The 25,107-nt window shown below is 42.4% G+C and overlaps 1 protein-coding gene across 1 annotated transcript in view; it reads left to right on the top strand.

Moving 5' to 3' along the window:
* BCLAF3 (BCLAF1 and THRAP3 family member 3) overlaps window positions 1-25,107 on the top strand; it is a 205,818-nt gene that overhangs the window by 154,272 nt on the left and 26,439 nt on the right. Inside the window, exons 10-12 of the mRNA XM_082245414.1 lie at window positions 2-117; window positions 3,850-3,964; window positions 20,996-21,082. Coding sequence (XP_082101540.1) covers window positions 2-117; window positions 3,850-3,964; window positions 20,996-21,082 — 318 coding nt within the window. The remainder of the gene's footprint in view (window position 1; window positions 118-3,849; window positions 3,965-20,995; window positions 21,083-25,107) is intronic.

The following is a 25,107-nucleotide window of genomic DNA, read 5'->3' on the forward strand; positions in this document are numbered from 1 at the left end:
GGGAAGCCACAGAGTAATTGAAGATCCAAATGACTTACGGCATGATATAGAGAGGAGGCGCAAACAGAGACTACACAGTGAACAGAATGGTACTGCGGATACCAGCTATGGTAACAGGTTAGTCTTCTCTACCTACAAACAACTTCGCTTTGAAGATTGGTCACATACGTTATATAATCTTCATCAGTTCGATCTGTTTACTTTTCATTTATTTTGCATTGCTTCTTATATTTTATAGAAGCACTCAACTCTTTTATTTATATATATATATATATATATACAGTGGGTACGGAAAGTATTCAGACCCCCTTAAATTTTTCACTCTTTGTTATATTGCAGCCATTTGCTAAAACCATTTAGGTTCATTCTTCTTCCTCATGAATGTACACAAAGCACCCCATACTGACAGAAAAACACAGAATTGTTGACATTGTTGCAGATTTATTAAAAAAGAAAAACTGAAATATCACATGGTCCTAAGTATTCAGACCCTTTGCTCAGTATTTAGTAGAAGCCCCCTTTTGATCTAATACAGCCAGGAGTCTTTTTGGGAAAGATGCAACAAGTCTTTCACACCTGGATTTGGGGATCCTCTGCCATTCCTCCTTGCAGATCCTCTCCAGTTCTGTCAGGTTGGATGGTAAACGTTGGTGGACAGCCATTTTTAAGTCTCTCCAGAGATGCTCAATTGGGTTTAAGTCAGGGCTCTGGCTGGGCCATTCAAGAACAGTCACGGAGTTGTTGTGAAGCCACTTCTTCGTTATTTTAGCTGTGTGCTTAGGGTCATTGTCTTGTTGGAAGGTAAACCTTCGGCCCAGTCTGAGGTCCAGAGCACTCTGGAGAAGGTTTTTGTCCAGGATATCCCTGTACTTGGCCGCATTCATCTTTCCCTCGATTGCAACCAGTCGTCCTGTCCCTGCAGCTGAAAAACACCCCCACAGCATGATGCTGCCACCACCATGCTTCACTGTTGGGACTGTATTGGACAGGTGATGAGCAGTGCCTGGTTTTCTCCACACATACCGCTTAGAATTAAGGCCAAAAAGTTCTATTTTGGTCTCATCAGACCAGAGAATCTTATTTCTCACCATCTTGGAGTCCTTCAGGTGTTTTTTTAGCAAACTCCATGCGGGCTTTCATGTGTCTTACACTGAGGAGAGGCTTCCGTCGGGCCACTCTGCCATAAAGCCCCGACTGGTGGAGGGCTGCAGTGATGGTTGACTTTCTACAACTTTCTCCCATCTCCTGACTGCATCTCTGGAGCTTAGCCACAGTGATCTTTGGGTTCTTCTATACCTCTCTCACCAAGGCTCTTCTCCCCCGATAGCTCAGTTTGGCCGGACGGCCAGCTCTAGGAAGGGTTCTGGTCGTCCCAAACGTCTTCCATTTGAGGATTATGGAGGCCACTGTGCTCTTAGGAACCTTAAGTGCAGCAGAAATCTTTTTGTAACCTTGGCCAGATCTGTGCCTTGCCACAATTCTGTCTCTGAGCTCTTCAGGCAGTTCCTTTGACCTCATGATTCTCATTTTGCTTTGACATGCATTGTGATCTGGAAGGTCTTATATAGACAGGTGTGTGGCTTTCCTAATCAAGTCCAATCGGTATAATCAAACACAGCTGGACTCAAATGAAGGTGTAGAACCATCTCAAGGATGATCAGAAGAAATGGAAAGCACCTGAGTTAAATATATGAGTGTCACAGCAAAGGGTCTGAATACTTAGGACCATGTGATATTTCAGTTTTTCTTTTTTAATAAATCTGCAACAATGTCAACAATTCTGTGTTTTTCTGTCAGTATGGGGTGCTATGTGTACATTCATGAGGAAGAAGAATGAACCTAAATGATTTTAGCAAATGGCTGCAATATAACAAAGAGTGAAAAATTTAAGGGGGTCTGAATACTTTCCGTACCCACTGTATATATACACACTGTATATCTTTTTGTTTTTTTTTTCCACACCCAGTATATCTTTATGTAGCACAGCAAAGCCTTCTTAAAACGGAAAACAAAACAAATTCCAGAAGCAAGAGGGTTTTTTAAAGATTTTTATGATAGTAGGTAGAATTGTGCAGATCATTCCTTTATGCCCATTGGCCAACTGTACATACAGAACATTTAAAGTGGTTTTAAACCTTTGATTTTCATTTTTCTTTTAAATAACAAACATGCCTATACTTACCTGCTCTATGCAATTGTTTTGCCCATAGCAGCCCCAATCTTCTGGCTTTCCTTGGGGGCACCTGTGCGGGTTCGCTCCCAAGTCCCACTGCTGCCTCTATTGACACAGTCAGCGGGACTTGGCCCTCCCCGCCCCCACTGCTCCCATGTCAAACTTTTGATTGACAGCAGCAGGATCCAATGGCTCCTGCTGCTATCAATCTGTCCAATGAGGAGAGCAACAGTGGCTGGAGCCTTTGTGCTCATGCACATTGCTGGATCTGATCGGGCTTAGGTAAGAAAAAGTGGGGGGGGGGGGGGGGTCTGGGGGGAAGCTGCAGCATACATGCATCAAGGTGAAAAACCTTAAGGCTTTTCAACCGCTTTAGGCTTCATTCACCGGACTGTAAAAAACGCATTAATATGCAGTTCATTCAGATCCGTAACACAGAATCCAAAAATCCGTATTTAAGAACATGCATTTTATGCGCTTACCTGTATAAAAATATGTATACGCGTTTGTAAGCGTGTACATTAAAGTTGTATTGAAGATTCATGTTTTTTTGTTTGTTTAAATAACAAACATGTTATACTTTCCTGCTCTGTGCAATGGTTTTGCACAGAGCAGTCCTGATCCTCCCTGCCAGCGCTCCAGGCCCCTCCCCCCTAGATAGTGTCCACATAGAAAGCAGATTGCTATGGGGGCACCCAAGCAGGCTCGCTCCTGAGCAGCTGCTCTTTGTGTCCTTTCACGCACTGAGCTTGGTTCGGCCCCGCTCTCTTCTCATTGGCTCACTGGCTGTGATTGACAGCAGTGGGAGCCAATGGCTACCACTGCTCTCTCAGCCAGTGAGAAGGGAGAGACCTGGGAGAGCCAAGGCTTTCGTGCACATAGCTGTATCGAGATGAAGCTCAGGTAATTGTTAGGGGGCTTGGGGGCACTGCTGCACACAGGAGTTTTTTCATCTTCACGCAGTGAATGCATGAAGGTGAAAAACCTTGAGCCTATACAACCACTTTAGGTCTACACAAAGGAGAAAAATAAATTATCACTATGTTTAAACGCATCTCTACGCAAGTATTATACTGATCATTATGCAGGAACTTTTCTCCAAGAAAACACACATGTAAGAACATCAGTAATTATTTCACGCCATGTGAATATATAGTACAGATATTGCCTAATATTATCGAGCCATTTATTTCAAACTGCATGCAGATATTTTATTCTATGGCAGGCTGAAATACACTGCAGGTTGAAGAATGCTGCTCTTGTGTAGCAGTATATGAGTTCAGGAATTTGCTGTCTCTGCTGAAAACCTGTATGCCATTCAGTGCAGGTGTGGTCATTTAGGGGAAGGTTCAATATATTATGTATTCCAATCTTCCAAATCACAAGTCTTGCATATCTGAAATCCAGAGCTCTGCACATCATGTAATGGCTTTGTTGTTAACCTTCCACGTAGGTTGATGATGCTTGAATTTGTCACATAATCTGCAGACACTGGGCTCACCTTATAATAGATACATAATTATAAAGTTATTGTTTATCTATCAACGTGCTTTGGTTGTAATATAAATTCCATTCTGCAAAGGTTTAACCACTTGAGATGCTTATCTTTGTGTTGGTGTTTTTGTAAAATATATCAATTACATTGAGCTTGACAGTGTTCCCTTTGTCCTTTGAAGTGATGCTTCAAGCAGCTGTTATACACTTCCATACCAGGAAACCAGAGAATTTCAGAGTTCATCCAGGGTGAGCAGGCCACCTTTCCGAAAATCAACAGGAAGGCTTCCAGTTAGGGTGAGTTGAAAGTTTTTTCCTCAAGGTAAAAATCCTGAGTTTTCATAAATGTTTACTCCTGCCAAAAGTGAAAATTAAGCCTTGCAACACATAAACCCCCAACTCAGCCTGCCTACCTACCTGCTCAGTGCTTAATTTTTTTATCCAGGTGTTGTAGTAGTATACCAGTCCATCTCATTACCTCTTCCTGTTGATTTGAGAACCCTTTTTTTACTTACTTTTTGCTTAGTTGTGTGCAGTAAAGAGCATGGAGGTATTCCCAATTGTATCTGCTGTAGGCTTCTTACAGCCTCTCACATGAGGAAGTTACCCAGCACAGACCCCAGATTAACACGACAATCTAAAAGGTGTATCCTGTGGGTGTCTAAATTGAGTGGATTGTTTAGGTCCCTCACATTGTAAAATCTTACTGTGTGAGGATAGCTTTACCACTTCAATACCGGGCAATTTTACCTCTTCCTGCCAAGGCCAATTTTCAGCTTTCAGAGCTGTCACACTTTGACAATTGGGCGGCCATGCAATACTGTACCCAAAGCTAATTTTTTTAAGCTTTAATTTTTTAAACAAATAGAGCTTTAGTTTGGTATTCTTTAATCACCACTGGGTTTTTTGTTTTGCTAAATAAACAAAAAAAAACACTTTTTTTCCTCTTCTTTTATACAGTTTTGCAAAAAAATAATAATGTTTCATTTATTTAGGCTAAAATGTATTCTGCTACATTTCTTTGGTGAAAATAACCCGAGTTAGTGTATATTATTTAGTCTGTAGGAAAGTTAGAGTCCACAAACTATGGGATATATTGTATATCTGAAAATCAATCAATCGTGATTTATCCATTTTTTGAGGCCCAAAAATATCAGGACAGTACAAATATCCCCCAAACTACCCCTTTTTGAAAGTAGACAACCCATGGTATTTAGTAAGAGGCATGGTATGTTTTTTAAAGTTGTAATTTTTTGTAAATTTTTTGAAAAATAAAGAAAAAAAAAATCACAAGTGCAGTAGAGCGTCATATTACTGGTGTGGCGATGATCAGGGACACTGACTGGTGACCATACAAAAAAAAAAAATAATAATTTTTTTTACACTTTTTCTTTCTTTATTATTACTTTTTTTTTTTTTTTTTTTACGATTTTCTTTTTTTTAACACACTGTAACATTGTACTACTCTGGGGAAGCGATCTGTATTTATTAATTTTTTTTTATACATTATAATTGCTTATACCACTGAATTTCATTGCTTTAAGCAAGCATTTTACTGAATGAAATCGATTCATTCAGTTTGTTTTGATGTAATTAGCTGTGATTAGCCACAGCTAATCACATGGTATAGATGGGATATGATTGGCCCTGTCAGTAACATGTGATTACTGTGACCAATCACAGCTAGCAACACAGTTGTACACAATGGATGACATAAAAGGAATCCTTCCATTGTTTACAATTGTCTTGTGATCTGCTGTGATTGGTCACACTGTTCACATGGTACTGTCAGCGGGCCGGTACACTGATCAGTCGTCGGCCGTGTCCTTTGGGAACTGATTAAGCAAGCCATAGATAGATTGAAGTTTGATCCATGTCAAATGGAATGTTTGAAAGCTTTTTTCAATCAATGGCTGCAGCGGCTGAACACTGTATCCTGGCAGTGGAGGAGTCCTGCTGTCAGAATACAATGGCTCAGTGGGCAGGATTCTCCCATCCACCTCGCTTTTGTGGATAGGAAAATCCCTTTGTTTTTTTCTAGCAACCTGCTGATCAAAAAAAAAAAAAAAGATTTATATTTGTCCAGTGGATGAACTTTTAAGACGCCAGCTACCAGGCAGAAACCTAGAAGAGTCATAGTGAAAAAGACCAAGTCCTTTTGAGTCTGCCTTTTTTTTATCTATTTTATTTATTTATTTACCTTTTTTGTCTGAGTAGATCTGTGTTTATCCTAATCCATGTGTAATTACTGAGCTCCCTACCTTTGCTGGAAGTCTGTTTCAAGCATTACCTACTTATGTGGTAAAATAATGCTTTCTAAAGTTAGTTTTTAACTTTTCTCGTGCTAGAACTTGGAGAAACCCTTGAAATAACTTTACCGTCTCAGGGAGGTTTTGAACCACATCCAATTTGCATGACATGTAAACCGGCAGTCTTTTCTATGGAGCTGGTTCACATATATGTGGTGCAGCAGCAGTGCAGATCCGCTGTAATTTGAAAAAGAGTCCCTTGCGTTTTCTGAGCACTGCGGTGCAGTTAGGATGCGAATTCCAGGCTCATTGCCTTCTACGGCAGCATATGTGATCAGTTTTGAACACGAATTAGAACCCTTTTCAGGTCTGGCATTGATTTTAAGGGGAACTCCACGCCAAAATGTAAGAAAAAAAAGGGCTTGGGGAACCCCCATGCCAGAAGGAAAAAAAGAAAATGGCGAGCGCCCCGCCCCCCACCTGAACCAGATCAGGCCACATGCCCAACATGGAGAAGGGGTGCTTTGGGGCCGGGGGGGGGGGCTCTACTCACTCACCCAACACCCCCCTTTCCTGGTCTGCCTAGTTGCATGCTCGGATAAGGGTCTGGTATGGATTGTAGGGGAGGGGTTCTTTTTTTTTTTGGCGTGAGGATTCCCTTCAAAACCATAACAGACCTGAGGAACCCCCATGCCATTTTTTTTACAAAGTTTTTTGCCAGCAATGTTATTTTTACATTCAGCTGTCAGCTTGGAACCCCGTTGACAGCTGGTGAGTTATCCGTTGTTAAGGATGTGGCGGCTGGCTTCCTGGCCGGCTCCTTAACAACCAGATAATGCTCCAAAAATTTGCATCTAAATCGCAGAAGAACCTCTCAGCAGCTGCTTTGAAAATATGCAGTGAAAACTGCGGGTAAATTTGCAGCGGACATGTGTGAACCTAGCCTTAGTGGAAGCCTGCATGAGCACAGAATAAGGGGAAGTAAAGTTTCTGTTTATGCTCTCTCCAAAGAAAAATGTTTTATAATAATTTCAATTGGCGTCCAAGTTGTCTTTAAAGTCCCGCCTACCTGTCGGGGTATTTGTTTGTTCTCTAAACAGGACAAACATTTTAACCCTTGCCCCAGTGCAAGAGTCTGCGTTCCCCAGAGCTTTATTAAATACAGGGTCATACTTTAGTTGTCTTGTATGAGATGCAATGGGTTTTAGAAAACAGACCTATATACTGTACCTTGGCATAGCATAGTATTTTATGATGTTTATTAACCAATAAACAAAGTTTCTTCCTGTGTTTTCATGGAAATGAGTTAGCTCATCTTTGGGCCTGTCTGTAGGATATCAAGTTAGGTCACCTTTTTTTTTTTTTTTTTTTTTTTTAACCTGTATACATTTCCTCAAACAGTAGAGCTCTTTGTTTATCTAAACATTAAATGATTGATCATAAATATGGAAAAATGTTGAATTCGAAGCAGGTTATTGCAGTTAATTTCTAATTAGAAAGTTATCCGATTGTTCCATAAGGACAAACCTATGATACACCCAGACATATCCTGTATTTTATTCGGAGACATTTATTCATATTCAGTATTTCCTATTCTGCGGCAACATTCATCATATTTTATGGGGGGGGGGCGTCATTTCAGGATTTAGTGGCAAGGCAGAGTGAAATCATTTTGGATACCACCTATTAATGAGTCATAGCAGCCTTTGTGAAGTTGTAGCTTGTTTTTTAGACCTTCTCCCGTCACTTACTTGGCTCCAAAGATGCAATGCTGGTAATCTGATATACCTCTCTGAATTTGGCCATAGGCATGCAGTGAGCTGTGCCCAAAAAAAGCTCCAAAATGTGACCAACTCTTATGGCACAAATTGACACATCCAGCCTTCCTTTTCCTCCTGGGTTGCCATGTCACTCTTGTTCACTAGGAGATAAGCCAGTAGGCCTGTATCTACTGCCTCATAATTAGGCAGAAACATGAATGGTTGGGCAATTTTAAGTGCCCATGAGTATGCATCAAAAGACCTCTTCTGGTTATTGTATTATGTCTGGGCCTGTAATGGAATAAACTGAGTTGAGACCTAGGACCTTCTACTCACCCACCTAGGGCAGTTCTGATCTTTTGCCACAACCAGGACATTGTGTGCAATCAGTCTGTCTGGCCCAAACCCACCAAGATGAGCTTATTTTCCTTGTCAGACCATGGTTCAGGCTGTGTGTCTCTGTCTATTAGCTATTGACTGCTTTTTGGTCACCCTTGATGGGCCCATTGTGAATGCAGTGCCACCTTAACAGCATCATAGGCCCCCGGGCAAAGTAAAGCACTGGGGCCCATACCAGGGAGATGTTGACCTGCAGTGCATGTAGCGCACCACGGCAAACAGTGGGCGTGACTAAATTATGCTACCAATTGGGCATGGCCTTTAGTCTTATTAGAATATCTAGTCTTTTTTTTTTACAATTTCTTATTTTATTTAAAATTTTTCTTGACATTTTTTTTAGGTGGTCTTTGGTGACATAGCAGGGGGTCTAACAGAATCCTGAAGTCTCACTTTTGAGACAGAGAAAGGGACTGGGGAAACACATTCCCCAGTCCCTTTCTCTGAATCCTCAGCTCAATGAACAGGAGTCAGAGTTTACTATGCTTCAGGTATGAATGAATACATTGAGTGCATAGTAAAATAACAGTCAACAAGTGTACAAGCTAGAGCATCCACCAATCCCAAAAGACACACTTCAATGCTGGGCCTAACACAGAGTATAGTAACCTCCTCTATGCATTCAGCAGCATCTAGCCTGAACTGTATGGGCACACATTCCCAGAATATATGCATGAAATTTGTTCCGGTTGGGATGCACCACCAACAACAGGACGACTGAAGGGAAAAATTTTAGCCAATCTGGCCGGGGTAAAATCTATATGATGTAGAAATTTATATTGGATGAGATGATCTCTGGTAGAGACCAACTGAGAGAAATTGATATCCCATATATCATCCCAGTCACTCCGTCCATCTGGGGAAACACCCTTTACCATGCTGTTCTGCAAGGCTCAAGCTCTCTATAGGTATATACTAATAGTTGCTTATAAATATTAGACAATGCTTTATCCACAGAGTCGTTTCTGAGAATAATTTCCATATCGCTCTCTTGCAAAGTGATTGGTGAGGTACCAAATTGAGAGTTGTATGCATGCCGCAATGACAAGTAACGAAACAGGTGGGAGTTGGGTAGATTAAATTTGTACTTCATCTCATCAAACTGTAGAAGTGGGCCATTCTTGACTATATCCGAAACCTCTTTAATACCATATTTAGTTTATATAATGGGCTCTGGGAATTTAAATAAGTGTGGAACCTGAGGATTATTCCACAATGGGGAGTGTGGTGATATTACCTGGGTGCTTCCAGATTATTTCCTGCCATCTACCACCCAAGCTCTAATTGTTACTGTCATAGAGGTAGTGATGGGGTAAGGGGCTTTACTACTTCTGAGCAGGAGATAAGACAGGGCCTCGTAGGAGCCTATTATCGCAACGTCCAGAGCAACCGCCGCATCGTCCGAGAGGTCAAACACCTATAAGCGAAAACCAGCCCTGCCAGATAGTAGCGAAGGAAGTTTGATACCGATAGTCCCCCTTGTTTCCATGGTTGCTGAAGTACCTGCAATTTGATTCTAGGATTTAGTCCATTCCATAACAAAGCAGAGACCAGACTGTCAAAGTCCTGGAATATATATTTCGGAATACATACAGGAATAACGGCAGAAACGTCATCTTTATTAGGTTAACTTTCACAAGGAGTGTCAAGGGTAAGTTTAGCCAGGCCTGCAATCTACACTTCAATGCCTGTAATAAAGGGGTAACATTTAAGGTGATGAAGTCTGAGACTGAATTAGAAATATGAATGCCCAGGTATTTAATCCTGTCTACCTGCTGTAAGGTGCAATTAGCTACAAGTCTGATAGCCAGATTGGGTATTTTTAAAGGAAGAATTAGAGATTTGCTCCAATTCACTTTAACCCTGAGAGGCTAGCGAAGGAATTAAAAATGGATAGCGCCGCTGTCAGGAAAGCATAAGAATCACTCAAAATTAGCACCATATCGTCTGCATATAACGCCACCTTTTCTGTCAGGCTTCCAACCTGAATACCGCATACCCTAGGTGAGGCCCTCAGTGCGATAACCACAAGCTCAATTAGCAAGGTAAATAGCCAGGAGACATCGGACACCCTTGTCTGGTATCCCGTCTCTTACCGGAAAAAAAAAAAATTCAGAGATCAGACTATTAAGTTTAATGACTGCAGTTGGATTGTGGTATATAATATTTATCCACTGCCTGAACTTGGGGCCAAACCCATATGCCTCCAACACCATGGACATACATTGCCAATCTATCGAATCAAAGACTTTTTCCAGATCTAAAAAAAACCAGAACCCCTCTGCTGGATACATCTGGCCCTAGTTGTGTATGCGTAAATACCCTGCGTAGGTTGATATCTGTGGCTTTTTTCGGCATAAAGCCTGTCTGATCGGGGGAAATTAAATGCTCAGGGACTGGCATGAGTCTGTTAGCAGTTTAGTGAGAATTTTGAAATCTAGGTTAAGCAAAGAGATAGGCCTATATGAAGAATTTTTAGTGGGATCTTTGTCTGGTTTGGCTAACAACACTATTTGTGCCTCATAGAAGGCGGAAGGGAGGGAACCAGCCTCAAAGCATTTCGTATATAACTTAAGTAATCTTGGAGAGAGAACTTCCGCATAGTGTTTATACCACTCTATAGGTAATCCATCCGGACCCAACGCCTTTCCATTAGGGAAGGAGCCTTTTGCGCAAGTTAAGTCTTCCTTTTTAACTGGGGCTCAAGGGATTTAGGACAGCCGACAGGTCCTCTACAGCTGTGTTTCTCAACTCCGGTCCTCAGGGCACACTAACAGGCCAGGTTTGCAAGAAAACTGAAATAATTCACAGGTGATATAATTTACTGCTCAATGATTGCAGTATTCTAGTCTGCATCTCCCCAAGGTAATACATAAAATCTGGCCTGTTAGTGGGCCCTGAGGACCGGAGTTGAGAAACACTGCTCTACAGCATAAGGGGGTATAGGTTAGTAGAGGTCCCTGTAAAAGCAGTATATCTTCTCTATCTGTAAGTAATGATCCATATTGTGAGGAAGTGCATGGGATTACTGTCTGGGATTTGTCCTGAGTCGTTAATGATGCTAGCAGCTTCCCATTTATTTCTCCCCGTTCTAAAATCTGTTCCACACCCGGTCGCAAGGGGCAGTGTGTTATGTCTTGGTAGTGGAGATGTAAATCTCTCCGAGCTCCTTGCAAATTTGTCAGAGTATCGGAAGAAGTTATATTAGCATGTGCCTTTGCACATTATTGTTCCTTGTCCTGCAGGGTTGCCAGCGTGTGATTATGTTCCTCACTTGCTGCCTTGATAGCTAATATGTATATCCCTCTGAAAGTAGCCTTAAACGCTTCCCATTCAATCTGTCCTGTGACTGAAACCTCATTAATCTGCCAGAACGAATCTATGTGTCCTCCACCATAGGCTCCCCCACCCACCCAGGGACAGTCTCCAGGACCTCTTGGACCTATGACCCCCAATCTGCAAGGTAATCTGAAGTGGGGTGTGGTCTGATATACCCCCAGGAAGGTAAGTAACATCATGCACCATAGTTAGAAGAGCCTCATTGGCAAAGGCCAAATCTATTCTGGATGAGGAGTTAAACACAGGGGATATACAAGTAACATCTGTCCATGGGATGTTTCCACCTCCATAGTTCAATGAAGCCAGCCGTCTCATTCCACTGAGATAAGTAATGGTTAGGTGCTCGTTGTGGATTAGAGGTATCAAGGGTGTAGTCTAGGATATTAAAATCACCCACAATTAACAGTTGTAGGGAGAATGAGGCGCTAGCTTTTCCAATATTTCATATAAAATGACACTGGAAAATGGAGGAGGAATATACATGTTCACCAACGCTAGGTGATGGGAATGGATTTCAATAATCACCATCGCTTATCAACCCCCAGGGTCTGTTAGCACTGTGTCTATGGTGCAAGGTACGGACTTATGAAGTAAAATTGAGACCCCTCTGGCATAAGAGGAGAATGTGGCATGTATGAATCGTTGGATCCAAGGATAGCGCATAGCCAGTATTTTATTTCCCATCAAGTGAGTCTCCTGTAAAAATAATATTTGAGGGCGATGAGATTGGATGTATTTCAACACTAGAGCCTGTTTATATTTAGAGTTAAGCCCCCTGACATTCCAGGAGAGAACCTTAATAGTCAGAGACATATCTGTAGTGCCTAAAATAACCACTAGATGGGGGCCCAACTACATTGCAGATCCTGAGAGCCATACAGTCCCATTGACAGTGCTGAAGCATATCTCTGAATTGGTAAAAAATAATACATTCACTAAAGATAACAGTTTTGGAAAAATCCTTCTCCTGTGCACGAGAGAGTGCACAAAACTTGAATGCACCATTTTACAATAGTGTACCAAAAAACTGCAAAAAAATAGAAAAATTGCACCTTAACTGAAAAAAAAAAAAACCCATACTGGAAAATTGTCATTCCCTGTCTCACCAGCATAACAAACTTGGTATATCAAAACTAGCTGGAGGATTTTATTCCCATAAACTTCAAACTGCCCCACTAAGGAGTTACTCCATGCACTCCGCAGAAGATAGAGGGGAGAGATGCAAAGTTCTAGGGTCCGTTTCGCTCCAAGGCTCCTTAGAAGAACTCCGGGTCCCGCATAATGTTTATAAAAGGAGTTTTGATTAAGCTGCATCAAAAGGGGTATGTTTCTGACGTTATGCAAAGCATTGAGCTAGATGGAGACCTCAGCCGCAAGTCCCCGCAGGTTGATATTCCCTCCTTCCAACAGCCATCAAAGAAGGGCCCCAACATTAGTAAAGGAATATAACCACAGAGTGCAGAAAAATCAAGCAAGGGTATCTAACCACTCAGAGGCATCCGACGGATTCTTGAAGAATTTCACAGATCCCATTTGGTCCACAACTTAACTTACTAGGCATGCCATAGTTACATAGTAGTAGTTGAGGTTGAATAAAGACAATAGTCCATCCAGTTCATATGTGAGCCCCTTTTCTCTCAGCCATCTCCTGACATCCACAAATGATCTCCTATCTCAAAAGCTCGGGAGATAAATCAGGGAAGAAATGCAGAGTGGTATTTTCATATTTAAGCTACGGTTATTTCCTTGCTTCAGCCAGGATGAGGTCTCAGTCACGATAGTTGAGGAAACACACTAGGAACGGTCTGGGTTGGCGCTCCTTGTGGCCTAGGACCCGTCAGCACCCTGTGGACACGTTCCACTATGTAAGCAGAGGATACTTGGGTCAAATTGAGGATGTCCTTGAAAAACCACTCTGCAAAACCAGCAGGATTAGCTCCCTCAGAGCCCTCCGGGAGGCCCACCACTCTCAAGTTATTCCTGTGCAGATGGTTCTCAGCATCCTCTGATCTTGCCATTAAAAGCTTCACTGTATTTTGTAGCTCAGAGATGTTGTGCCTAGAGTTGCCAGCAGCATCCTCAATTTCTCATATACAAGCCTCTGCTGCCAAAACCTGTCCTCTGAATTTGCCCATGTCCTGCTTGATTAGTCTGCACTCAATGGCCAGTGTGTCGATCCTGCCAATCAGGGTGGTTTTACTAGCCTCTATAGCATTGAGGATGGTAGCAGTGGAGGAATCGCTCCCTGGGGGTCCTGCAGCCACAGGCTGTAAGGGCTTTCCCATGTCAGATGTGTGGGGATTTGCTCGGTGGCGGGTGTGGATGACCCCTTTAGGGGGGTTCGTTACACAGGGAGATAGCCGAGAAGTGGTTGCAAACAATAGTTTGGTTTATTCTTGCAATTTACTTCACACAAGTGCAAGCCTCAAAAACATCAAAATAAAAATAAAACACAAAATAAATCCTTGCCACTGTGGGCGGCTACCTTCTCACATACAGGAACCTACCTACGGAGTCGGTCTCCAACCTACTGTTGGGCAAACTTTGCTGATCCTACAGCAGACACTCAATAGTCCATGTTTTTTCTTCACACAACAAATGTCCATTGAACATGTCCCTTTTCCTCTTCACATTGAACATGTCCCTTTGCTTTTCTCTTCACATAGAACACATTCCTTTGTTTGTCTCTTCACATCGCAACCATTCCTTTGCTTGTCTCTTCACATAGCAAACAGTTCATTTATTTCTTCCACATAGAAACAATCCCAGACCTCACCTTGAGTAGTCTTCACACTTTTTACCCTCCTCAGCGCACATCGCTTCAGGAGATCTTCTCCTATGCTCACACAGCGTCGGGAGGCACACATCTGACTGTCGTCCTCTCCCCAGCTCACACAGCGTCAGGAGGCAGCAATCAATAGACTTCCTTTGGACAAATTATAGAGGCCTTAACTTCTTCATTCCGAACAGCTGAATGGTTTTCAACTTCTTTACACCTTCCTGCTGCCTTTGCAGCCGACACCCTATAGTAATTGGTGAATTGTCTAAACCAAGCAGAAGTGTATCTCCTGTCTGTGACAACATCCACAGATTTACCTGACTTCCTGTCACATACCCCCCCCCCTCTTGTTTCAACCCTAGGGTTGGGACACAGTTTTCCAGGCATGCATGTGTCAGGCACTTCTCTTGACTCTCACTGATAAGCCTCCTAGTATCTTCCCTCCCCAGTTCATTAACAACTGCTAACCTTTGTTGAAATGCTTGTAGGGGTGGCTCTTTCTTTAAGTCCGTTAGCTTGTCTATATATGCTTGTTTTGGCTGATCCTCTCCATCTTCATATAGCCAATTCTCTGTATCTTCAAGCTTCAGGATGAAACTGTTTCTGTCATCTTCATTGACAGATTTCTCATACATGTCACACAGTTTGTCCCTCATCTCATATACACATTCTTCAACTGCATTTTTGGCATCATTTCGCTCCTTCTCAAGTTTGTCCTGCATAACCGTCTGTCCTATCCACCAAGGAGGACCGTGATCCATAGGCAACTCAATTGGGCTAGACTTAAAGTCTTCAACATTCTTGAGCCGCCTCTCTCTGCAATCAATAAATGATTTCCACAAAACTTTGAGAACCTCTGCTTCACTTGGCTTTGTTCCAAGAAATGCCTTCTTGAGCTTGGCTTGCTCTAAGATGCTGTGCAGAAGGCCTTCCATTTGCGACAACAGGCTGTCACACATTTCTTCAAAGTGACCCCTGTTCATTTTTCCAGCGATATCATCAACTTTCCTTCCACCAACATATGGGTCAAAGGCAACAACACAGTCTATTACAGGTTTCTTCAATGCACTTTCTGCAATTGCACTACTTTTCCCTTGTAGCTCCTTTAGTATTTCCTTACTTTGGTTGAATTGCATTGACCGCTCAAGGTCACCTAGTTCCTTTTCTTTCTTCGAACTCCACATGGAATGTATCTCACGATCAAACTTCTGCCACCTGTCTTTCACCAGTTCCATTTTGGAAATATTCCCTGAAAGGCACTTATTCATTTGCTTCACGTTTTCACCAACAGCCTTAGTTTTCTCCACTAGGTGGCATTTTTGAAGGAAATGTTCAATCCAGAGGGGTGCTTCAAACAACATGTCATCACATTTCTGATGCTCACTCAGGACAGACCCCAAAACACTGATCCTTTTATAAACTGCATCAGGCACACTATCCCCTCTTTGGGACAGATCCTCTGTTGCCTGTAATTCCTCTTCAAGTTCCTGCAACGGAATCTTCATCTCTTCTACTTGCTGTTCTAAGGCTCGCTTAGACTTTTCTAGCTCCTGAACGCTTTTCCCAACATCATCTTTGGAGTTGACCAAATCTTCCATCTCTGTACACAGCAGTTTGTTAAGTCTTTCTAGTTCAGCCTTAGACTCTAGAGCTTCCTCCAAGGAGCGAGCCAAGAACAGGGCTTTGCTCTCTTTATCACGCGCTTCAGCTTCTGCACAGTCGCGTTCTTCTGCATATTTTGCAGACACAGTCTTCTCCTCACCAAGCATCTGATCCAACTTCTTTTTCACATTTTCAACATTTTCTAATGAACCAACGCTTTCTTCCATGCGTTTTTTCATATCCGCTATCTGAGCTTGCAATGTTGCGACTTGCTCTGTTTTTCTTTGCTTCCTCCTCCTCTAATTGTTCCAGGAAGCCATTTTTCTCATCTTCCATTTGTTTGAGCTTTGTGCTAAAACTCAGCCTTTGACACCTCTCTTCCTGTAAGAGTTCCTGCATGTCTTGCAGCTGCGATTCCAAGATAGAGAAATCTTTGGCAATTTCTCTAGATTTGCTGTCTGCTTGAGAAAGCTGATTTGTGACATTGTCCAACTCAACCTGCAGTCGGTTTGCCTTCTCTGACAGCTTAGCACACAATCGGTCACCTTCTGACACCTTGACTTGCGATTCCTGCAGCTGTGCCTCTACTTTTTTTCTCTTGTGTTCAGAAATTCCTTTTCCCTGCATAAGAGCCCTCACCTCATTGGCTAGTTTCTGGGAATGAGACTGTAATTCTGCCACACAGGCTTCTTTCTCCTTTAACTGCTGCTGGACACGTTGGGCTTCATCTTTCCAACTTTCACAGTCCGTATGCAATTCATCTACCACATTGCTCAAAGTGGTGAGCTCATACACAGTACTCAGTAATTTAGCCTCTCTCTCACTTTTCTCCTTGTAGCTGAGAGACAATGTCGTTTTCAGAGCGACATTCTGTTCCTGCACATCCTGCAGGTCTATTTTTGTAGCTTCCAAAGACTGAAGACTTTTTGTCAGCTGATTACGCAACTCCAACATATCACCCTTACTTTGCTCCTGCAAAGTCTGAATTTCAATTTCCTTTTCCATGAGGATGGTATCTTTCTCCATTATAGTCTCTCTACGTTTTTGTAACTCGGAAAAAAGAAGAGCAGTGGATTCTTCCCACTGTAACACCTGAGCCTGCAAGTTTCTATGCTCCATCCTAAGCAACTCCAGGGCTTGTTCCTTTTCTTCCATTTTCCGTTGCAAGGCATCCCACTCAGCCCTGCACACATACTCTGTTTCCTCCAAACCGATGGCCTCCATTGGCTGCTGGCGTCTCTGTTTCCAGCCTGCCATGCTCTCTTGGTGAGCCTTTTGTTGAGCTGCAAAGCTCCGCTGAAAATCCACATTTGCCCCAGTGTTGCTAGGGACAACAACCTCTCTTTTTAGCAGATTCCGTTCAGGCATGGATGGGGCTCGTTCAGATGGTAACATCCCCTCCATCCATAGAATTCGGTCTCTCATTTCAGCTATCTTTGCATCTTTCAGGTGTTTTGACAGCCCCATCTTCAATAACTCCACAATATATTTTTCACAGTCCAGCAAAAAAATTTTGAGACCACTGTCTCTTTAAAACTAGTAGTTTTTTCTCTCTCTTGCAGGATCTCCTTTCCTGCAGACACAGTTTGTGCAGTCTCATGCACCAGACAAAGTTCATCAAAAATTTTGAGACCACTGTCTCTTTAAAACTAGTAGTTTTTCTCTCTTTCAGGATCTTCTCTCCTGCACACACAGATTGTGCAATCTCATGCACCAGACAAAGTTCATAGAACAGATGCACTTCTTTGCAGGGATCTCTGCTTCTGCCCAATGCATACCTCCACCATATGTGGGGATTTGCTCGGTGGCGGGTGTGGATGACCCCTTTAGGGGGGTTCTTTACACAGGGAGATAGCCGAGAAGTGGTTGCAAACAATAGTTTGGTTTATTCTTGCAATTTACTTCACACAAGTGCAAGCCTCAAAAACATCAAAATAAAAATAAAACACAAAATAAATCCTTGCCACTGTGGGCGGCTACCTTCTCACATACAGGAACCTACCTACGGAGTCTGTCTCCAACCTACTGTTGGGCAACCTACTGTTGCTGATCCTACAGCAGACACTCAATAGTCCATGTTTTTTCTTCACACAACAAATGTCCATTGAACATGTCCCTTTTCCTCTTCACATTGAACATGTCCCTTTGCTTTTCTCTTCACATAGAACACATTCCTTTGTTTGTCTCTTCACATCGCAACCATTCCTTTGCATGTCTCTTCACATAGCAAACAGTTAATTTATTTCTTCCACATAGAAACAATCCCAGACCTCACCTTGAGTAGTCTTCACACTTTTTACCCTCCTCAGCGCACATCGATTCAGGAGGTCTTCTCCCATGCTCACACAGCGTCGGGAGGCACACATCTGACTGTCGTCCTCTCCCCAGCTCACACAGAGTCAGGAGGCAGCAATCAATAGACTTCCTTTGGACAAATTATAGAGGCCTTAACTTCCTCATTCCGAACAGCTGAATGGTTTTCAACTTCTTTACACCTTCCTGCTGCCTTTGCAGCCGACACCCTATAGTAATTGGTGAATTGTCTAAACCAAGCATAAGTGTATCTCCTGTCTGTGACAACATCCACAGATTTACCTGACTTCCTGTCACAGATGCCATGTCAAGAAACAGCCTCCGCAGATTCGCTCTCACTGCCTCTGCCTGTTCAGTCTTAGGGGAGAGAGGCAAGGTGGGCGCAACATGTATCCCTGCTGCGGAGCTCCCAGGCTTGAGAGGCAGCTGTTTCTTGGGAGATCTCCCTTTGGATGGCATAGGGAGATCGGGGGGGGGGGATCCCCTACCTTATATCAGCAGCCCACACGGTAGGATATCGCTCAAGAACAAAGTATGAAGCAGTATTCTGTGACACTTTATTGGTTATGTGTTGCTCAGGCATTCGGTTTCCTTAGGGTTACCACTGGTTCTCTTATGTTTTTTTCTACCAGGTGGGGTTTGCAGCCTCATCTGGTGCCAGTGTTGGGTATACGGTCCTTCAGGTTGCTCCTAAATTTCAAGCAGTCCCCAGTTTTTCTGTTAATCATTGGTGTTGGTGTTTGTTTGCTGTGTTGCCCACCCCTTAGTTGAACTTTTTTTTAACGTCTCAAAAGTATAAACTTGAGTTTAAAAACAAGAATTTTGTACTCGCTGTGAAATCATTTCTTTGAGTGCTCTGAAGGATGCACATTTTTCAAAATGCTCTCAGAACTGCATCCTAGAAAACTGAGACATGCTGGTAGTGAGAGGAGTTATCTTGGACTTCCGTACAGTTTTTTTTTTTTTTTTTTTTTGCCAGTAGCCAATCCTCATAGTGTGTGCTGTTTATTTGAATCTGATATTATATAAACATTTACTGCTATGGATTTGAGTCAGAAGGTAGAAATATACACTCACCAGCTACTTTTTTAGGCATACCTGTTCAATTGCTTGGTAACAAATTGATAATCAGCCAATCACATGGCAGCAACTCAATGCATTTAGGCATCTAGATGTGGCAAAGATGACTTGCAGAAGTTCAAACTGAGCATCAGACTGGGGAATAAAGGGGATTTTAGTGACTTTGAATGTGGCATGGTTGTTTGTGCCAGACGATCTGGTCTGAGTTTTTCAAAAACTGCTGATCTACTGGGATTTTCACACACAACCATCTCTGGGGTTTACAGAAAATGGTCCGAAAAAGAGAAAATATCCAGTGAGCAACAGTTGTGTGGAGGAAAATGCCTTGTTGATGTCAGAGGAGAATGGGCAGACTCATTTGGGATGAAAGGCAACAGTAACTCAAATAGCTGCTTATTACAACCAAGGTATGCAGAATATCATCTCTGATTGCACAATATGTTGAACCTTGAAGCCGATGGGCTACAGCAGTAGTCCACACCTGGTGCCACTCCTGTCAGCTAAGAACAGGAAACTGAGACTACAATTCGCACAGGCTCACCAACATTGGACAATAGAAGATTTAGAAAAACGTTGCCTGGTCTGATGAGTCTTGATTTCAGCTGGGACATTCAGATGGTAGGGTCAGAATTTTGGGTACACAGGAAAACACTGATCTATCCTGCCTTCTATCAACAGATCAGGCTGGTGGTGGTGGTTTAATGGTGTGGGGGATATTTTCTTGGCACACTTTGGGCCCCTTAGTACCAGTTAAGCATCGTTTGAATGCCACGGCATACCTAAGTATTGTTGCTGATCATGTCCATACCTTTATGACTACAGCGTACCCATCTTCTGATGTCTACTTCCAGCAGGATAATCCACCATGTCACAAAGCTCAAATCATCTCACCACTGGTTTCTTGAACATGACAATGAGTTCACTGTTCTCCAGTGGTCTCCACAGTGACCAGATCTCAATTCAATAGAGCATTGATCCCCAAACTACGGCCCTGCAGCTGTTGCAGAACTACACATCCCATGAGGCATTGTAAAACTCTGACATTCACATAAATGACTAGGCATGATGGGAATTGTAGTTCCTGAATAACTGGAGGGCCATAGTTTGGGAATCTCTGCAAAAGAGCACCTTTGGGATGTGATGGAACGGGAGATTTGCATCATGGATGTGCAGCCAACAACTCTGCAGCAACTGTGATGCTATTATGTCAATATGGACCAAAATCAAAAGTCAAGACTGGACCAATGTAATTATGCAAAAAAAGCCATATCAAAACTTCAGCTTTAATCCCGAAAAGTTTTAATGCCCTTAAGCCCTAACACTAATTCCTTCCTATTCTGCATACTCTTTTTATCCTGCAGCAGGAACCTTTGTGCCAAGAACTTGCAATCCCATTTTGAAGCACTGAGATCCTGGCACCAAAAGATACTGGATTGCAGGCTGGTGTAGGTCCCGCAGGCTTCCTTAGTAGTATATAATAAATCTTTAGGACCCCAGCACAGTAAAGCTGCTTTTTAAACACCAATCTCTACTGCCTAAAGGATGTTTGTACTTTTGCTACTGTCCTTTATTCAATTCCCACTACCCCGCCAGCTTAAATAATTTTCAAATAGAAGGTAAGTGTTTGATCTGCTGTGCTGTACTCAGGGGCATGGGGGCAATTGATTAAATTACATCTGTGCCAAAGATATCGTTTTCCTTTTAAGTAAATCAAATACTGTGCTATGACATGGTACTCTGTAATCTGTACAAATATACCACACTGCATCTCATGTGTTTTATGTTATGCTACTTTCTTTGGTTCTTGCAGGGTGCGTATTACAGAGGAAAACCCAACCAGTACTACACTTCACCGAACAATTTTGAAGACACTGATGAGATTAGAAAGCCTTACATGGTAAGCCTTACAGAGACCTTCAAGTTTTTTTTACCATTTAAAGTTAATGAAGGTTAATTAAATGATTGTTGTACTTTATAGGGTGGATATCTATACTTTAAAAACAATTACTAGTTTTTGTATTATGTTAACCACTTAAGCCCCGGAAGATTTGGCTGCACAAAGACCAGGCCCTATTTTGCGATTCGGCACTGCATGAATTTAACGGACAATTGCGCGGTCGTGCGACACTGTACCCAAACAAAATTGACATCATTTTTTTCCCACAAATAGAGCTTTCCTTTGGTGGTATTTGATCACCTGTGCGATTTTTATTTTTTGCGCTATAAACAAAAAAAGAGCGACAATTTTGAAAAAATAACAATATTTTTCACATTTTTTTATATGAAATTCTCAAAAACAAAATGTAAAAATCAAAATGTTTTAACATTTTAGGCCAATTTGTTTTCTGCTACATATGTTTGGTAAAAAAAAAATCGCAATAAGCGTATTTTGATTGGTTTGCACAAAAGTTAGTGCGTTTACTAACTACGGGAAAGATTTATGACATTTTTATTGTTTTTTGTTTTTTTTTTACTAGTAATGGCGGCGATCTGCGTTTTTTTTTTTTTTTTTTTGCGGGACTGCGACATTGCGGTGGACAGATCGGACCCCTGACTGACATTTTTGAAACTTTTGGGAGTACCAGCGACTACTACAGTAATCAGTGCTATAAATATGCACTGTTACTGTCAAAATGACACTGGCAGGGAAGGGGTTAACTTTATTGGTGATCAAGGGGTTAAGTGTGTCCCTAGGGGCGTGATTCTAACTGTGGGGGGGCGTGACTTGTGATGTAACCACAGAGACATACGATCATACATAGCAGGATCGTATAGTCTCTGCACTTACATCAGGGAGAATGACAGACGGCTGTGTTTACATCAGCCATCTGCCTTTCTCCCTCTCCAAGGGGATGCCTGTGAACGAGCGGGGGCGGTAGAGCGCCTCCGGCGGCGCGTGCTCGCCCCCCACAGGCGGCTGAGAGAGTGACGGACCCCTACGTCACATTGCCCAGCAGCGCCTGCCTGCCGCAGTATATCTGCGGTGGGCGGTCGTTATGTGGTTAAGGATGAAATGCTACTTAAATCTCTTTTTACAGCCTTGCAGAAACAGATAAAGACTGAAATATTTACCTTTCGTGGAGAAAATGTTTTTCTGGGCTTCCGTTATCCTTGGCATTCGAACAAGTGATTTCTGTTGAAGAGGAGGATCAGAGTCTGGATTGGTTATTCCTCCCATTCAGCAGAGATCATGTGACCAAATGCCTGGACTTTCAGTCACATGACCAGCACTGCAGAGGACCGGAAGCTGCAGTTTTGTTTCTAAGAAACTAGTTCGACCTTTAATTTACTCTTTATTTATCCTCTCTGGAAGCCAGTTATTTTCACATTTAAAGGACAGACCTCTAAAAAGATAGTCTTGTTATTGTGGTTGTCACTGCTCATAGTAAAATGCTAGATTAGAGCTGAACACCCAGCCTGATATAAAAGCATTGGTCGTGTACAGTAGCAATAAAGTACTTAAAATGTACTGATCAGGGGAGACAGGACCAGCACTAAGGCTAGGTTCACACCTATGCAGTTGATGTGTTTAACCAGCGTGTTTTGCTTTATACAACACGTGATTTTGATGCGTTGTTGCATGAAGTTATGAAGTTTTGAGTTTTTGGGGTTTTTTTACGCTTTAACAAACTGTGAATAGCTGGTTGTTAAGGAGCAGGCTGCTTCGTCCTTAACCGATGAAAAAGAATTGCCAGCAAAGAAAATATAAGAAAAGAAACATTGTGCCCCCCCCCCCAAATATATATAACAGGGTCCTTCGGGTCTGGTATGGATTTTAAGGGAGAACAACATGCTAAAAAAAAATGGCGTGGGGTATCCCCCCCCCAATCCATACCAGACCCTTATCCCCTAGCATGCAGGCCAGGAAAGGGAAGGACGAGCGAGTGCCCCCCTCCACATGGGGGGGAGAGGGGGTGCTTTGGGGCAAGTGGGTCACTTCCCCACAACCCTGGCCAGTGGTTGTGGGGGTCTGAGGGCAGGGGGCTTATCAGAATCTGGAAGCTCTCTTTAACACTTGCTCTTTTTGTGATGGGTCCATTGAAGTCTATTAGACTTAAAACACTCTCTGCGGGGGAAAAAAGTCCCTGACCCTTTCCCAAAACGCAGCAGCTGAAAAATGAAAAGATGTGAATGTATCCCATAGACAAACATGTTGAATGGATTGTAGTGCATTTCTGCAAGCCGCAAAATGAAATAAAATGCATTGGTGTGAACCTAGACTAAGGGTCAGTTAGGCTCTGAAGCAGTTTACATGTGTTGACAATAAACATGCAAACCGATAGAGAGAGCTGGGAGATGACCAATGCTGCCACTCCTTTAATCACTTCACCTCCAGAAGATTTACCCCTCTTTATGACCAGGCCATTTTTTTCTATACGTCACTGAATCAATCTCACTGACAATTGCTTGGTCATGCAACGCTGTACGTAAAATAAATTTGTCAATTTTTTTCCCCGCAAACAGAGCTTTCTTTTGGTGGTATTTGATCACCTTTAAGTTTTTATTTTTTGCGCTTTAAACAAAAAAAGACTATTTTGAAAAAAATATATACAGTGCATTGCGAAAGTATTCGCCCCCCTTGAACTTTGCGACCTTTTGCCACATTTCAGGCTTCAAACATAAAGATATAAAACTGTAATTTTTTGTGAAGAATCAACAACAAGTGGGACACAATCATGAAGTGGAACGAAATTAATTAGATATTTCAAACTTTTTTAACAAATAAAAAACTAAAAAATTGGGCGTGCAAAATTATTCAGCCCCCTTAAGTTAATACTTTGCAGCGCCACCTTTTGCTGCGATTACAGCCGTAAGTCGCTTGGGGTATGTCTCTATCAGTTTTGCACATCAAGAGACTGAAATTTTTGCCCATTCCTCCTTGCAAAACAGCTCGAACTCAGTGAGGTTGGATGGAGAGCGTTTGTGAACAGCAGTTTTCAGTTCTTTCCACAGATTCTCGATTGGATTCAGGTCTGGACTTTGACTTGGCCATTCTAACACCTGGATATGTTTATTTGTGAACCATTCCATTGTAGATTTTGCTTTATGTTTTGGATCATTGTCTTGTTGGAAGACAAATCTCCGTCCCAGTCTCAGGTCTTTTGCAGACTCCATCAGGTTTTCTTCCAGAATGGTCCTGTATTTGGCTCCATCCATCTTCCCATCAATTTTGACCATCTTCCCTGTCCCTGCTGAAGAAAACTAGGCCCAAACCATGATGCTGCCACCACCATGTTTGACAGTGGGGATGGTGTGTTCAGGGTGATGAGCTGTACGCCAAACATATCGTTTTGCATTGTTGCTTAAAAGTTCGATTTTGGTTTCATCTGACCAGAGCACCTTCTTCCACATGTTTGGTGTCTCCCAGGTGGCTTGTGGCAAACTTTAAACAACACTTTTTATGGATATCTTTAAGAAATGGCTTTCTTCTTGCCACTCTTCCATAAAGGCCAGATTTGTGCAGTATACGACTGATTGTTGTCCTATGGACAGAGTCTCCCACCTCAGCTGTAGATCTCTGCAGTTCATCCAGAGTGATCATGGGCCTCTCTGATCAGTCTTCTCCTTGTATGAGCTGAAAGTTTAGAGGGACGACCAGTTCTTCGTAGATTTGCAGTGGTCTGATACTCCTTCCATTTCAATATTATCGCTTGCACAGTGCTCCTTGGGATGTTTAAAGCTTGGGAAATCTTTTTGTATCCAAATCCAGCTTTAAACTTCTCCACAACAGTATATCGGACCTGCCTGGTGTGTTCCTTGTTCTTCATGATGCTCTCTGCGCTTTAAACGGACCTCTGAGACTATCACAGTGCAGGTGCATTTATACAGAGACTTGATTACACACAGGTGGATTCTATTTATCATCATTAGTCATTTAGGTCAACATTGGATCATTCAGAGATCCTCACTGAACTTCTGGAT

This window comes from Pelophylax lessonae, assembly GCF_965119305.1.
Source record: "Pelophylax lessonae genome assembly, chromosome: 2".
NCBI classification, from domain to species: domain Eukaryota; kingdom Metazoa; phylum Chordata; class Amphibia; order Anura; family Ranidae; genus Pelophylax; species Pelophylax lessonae.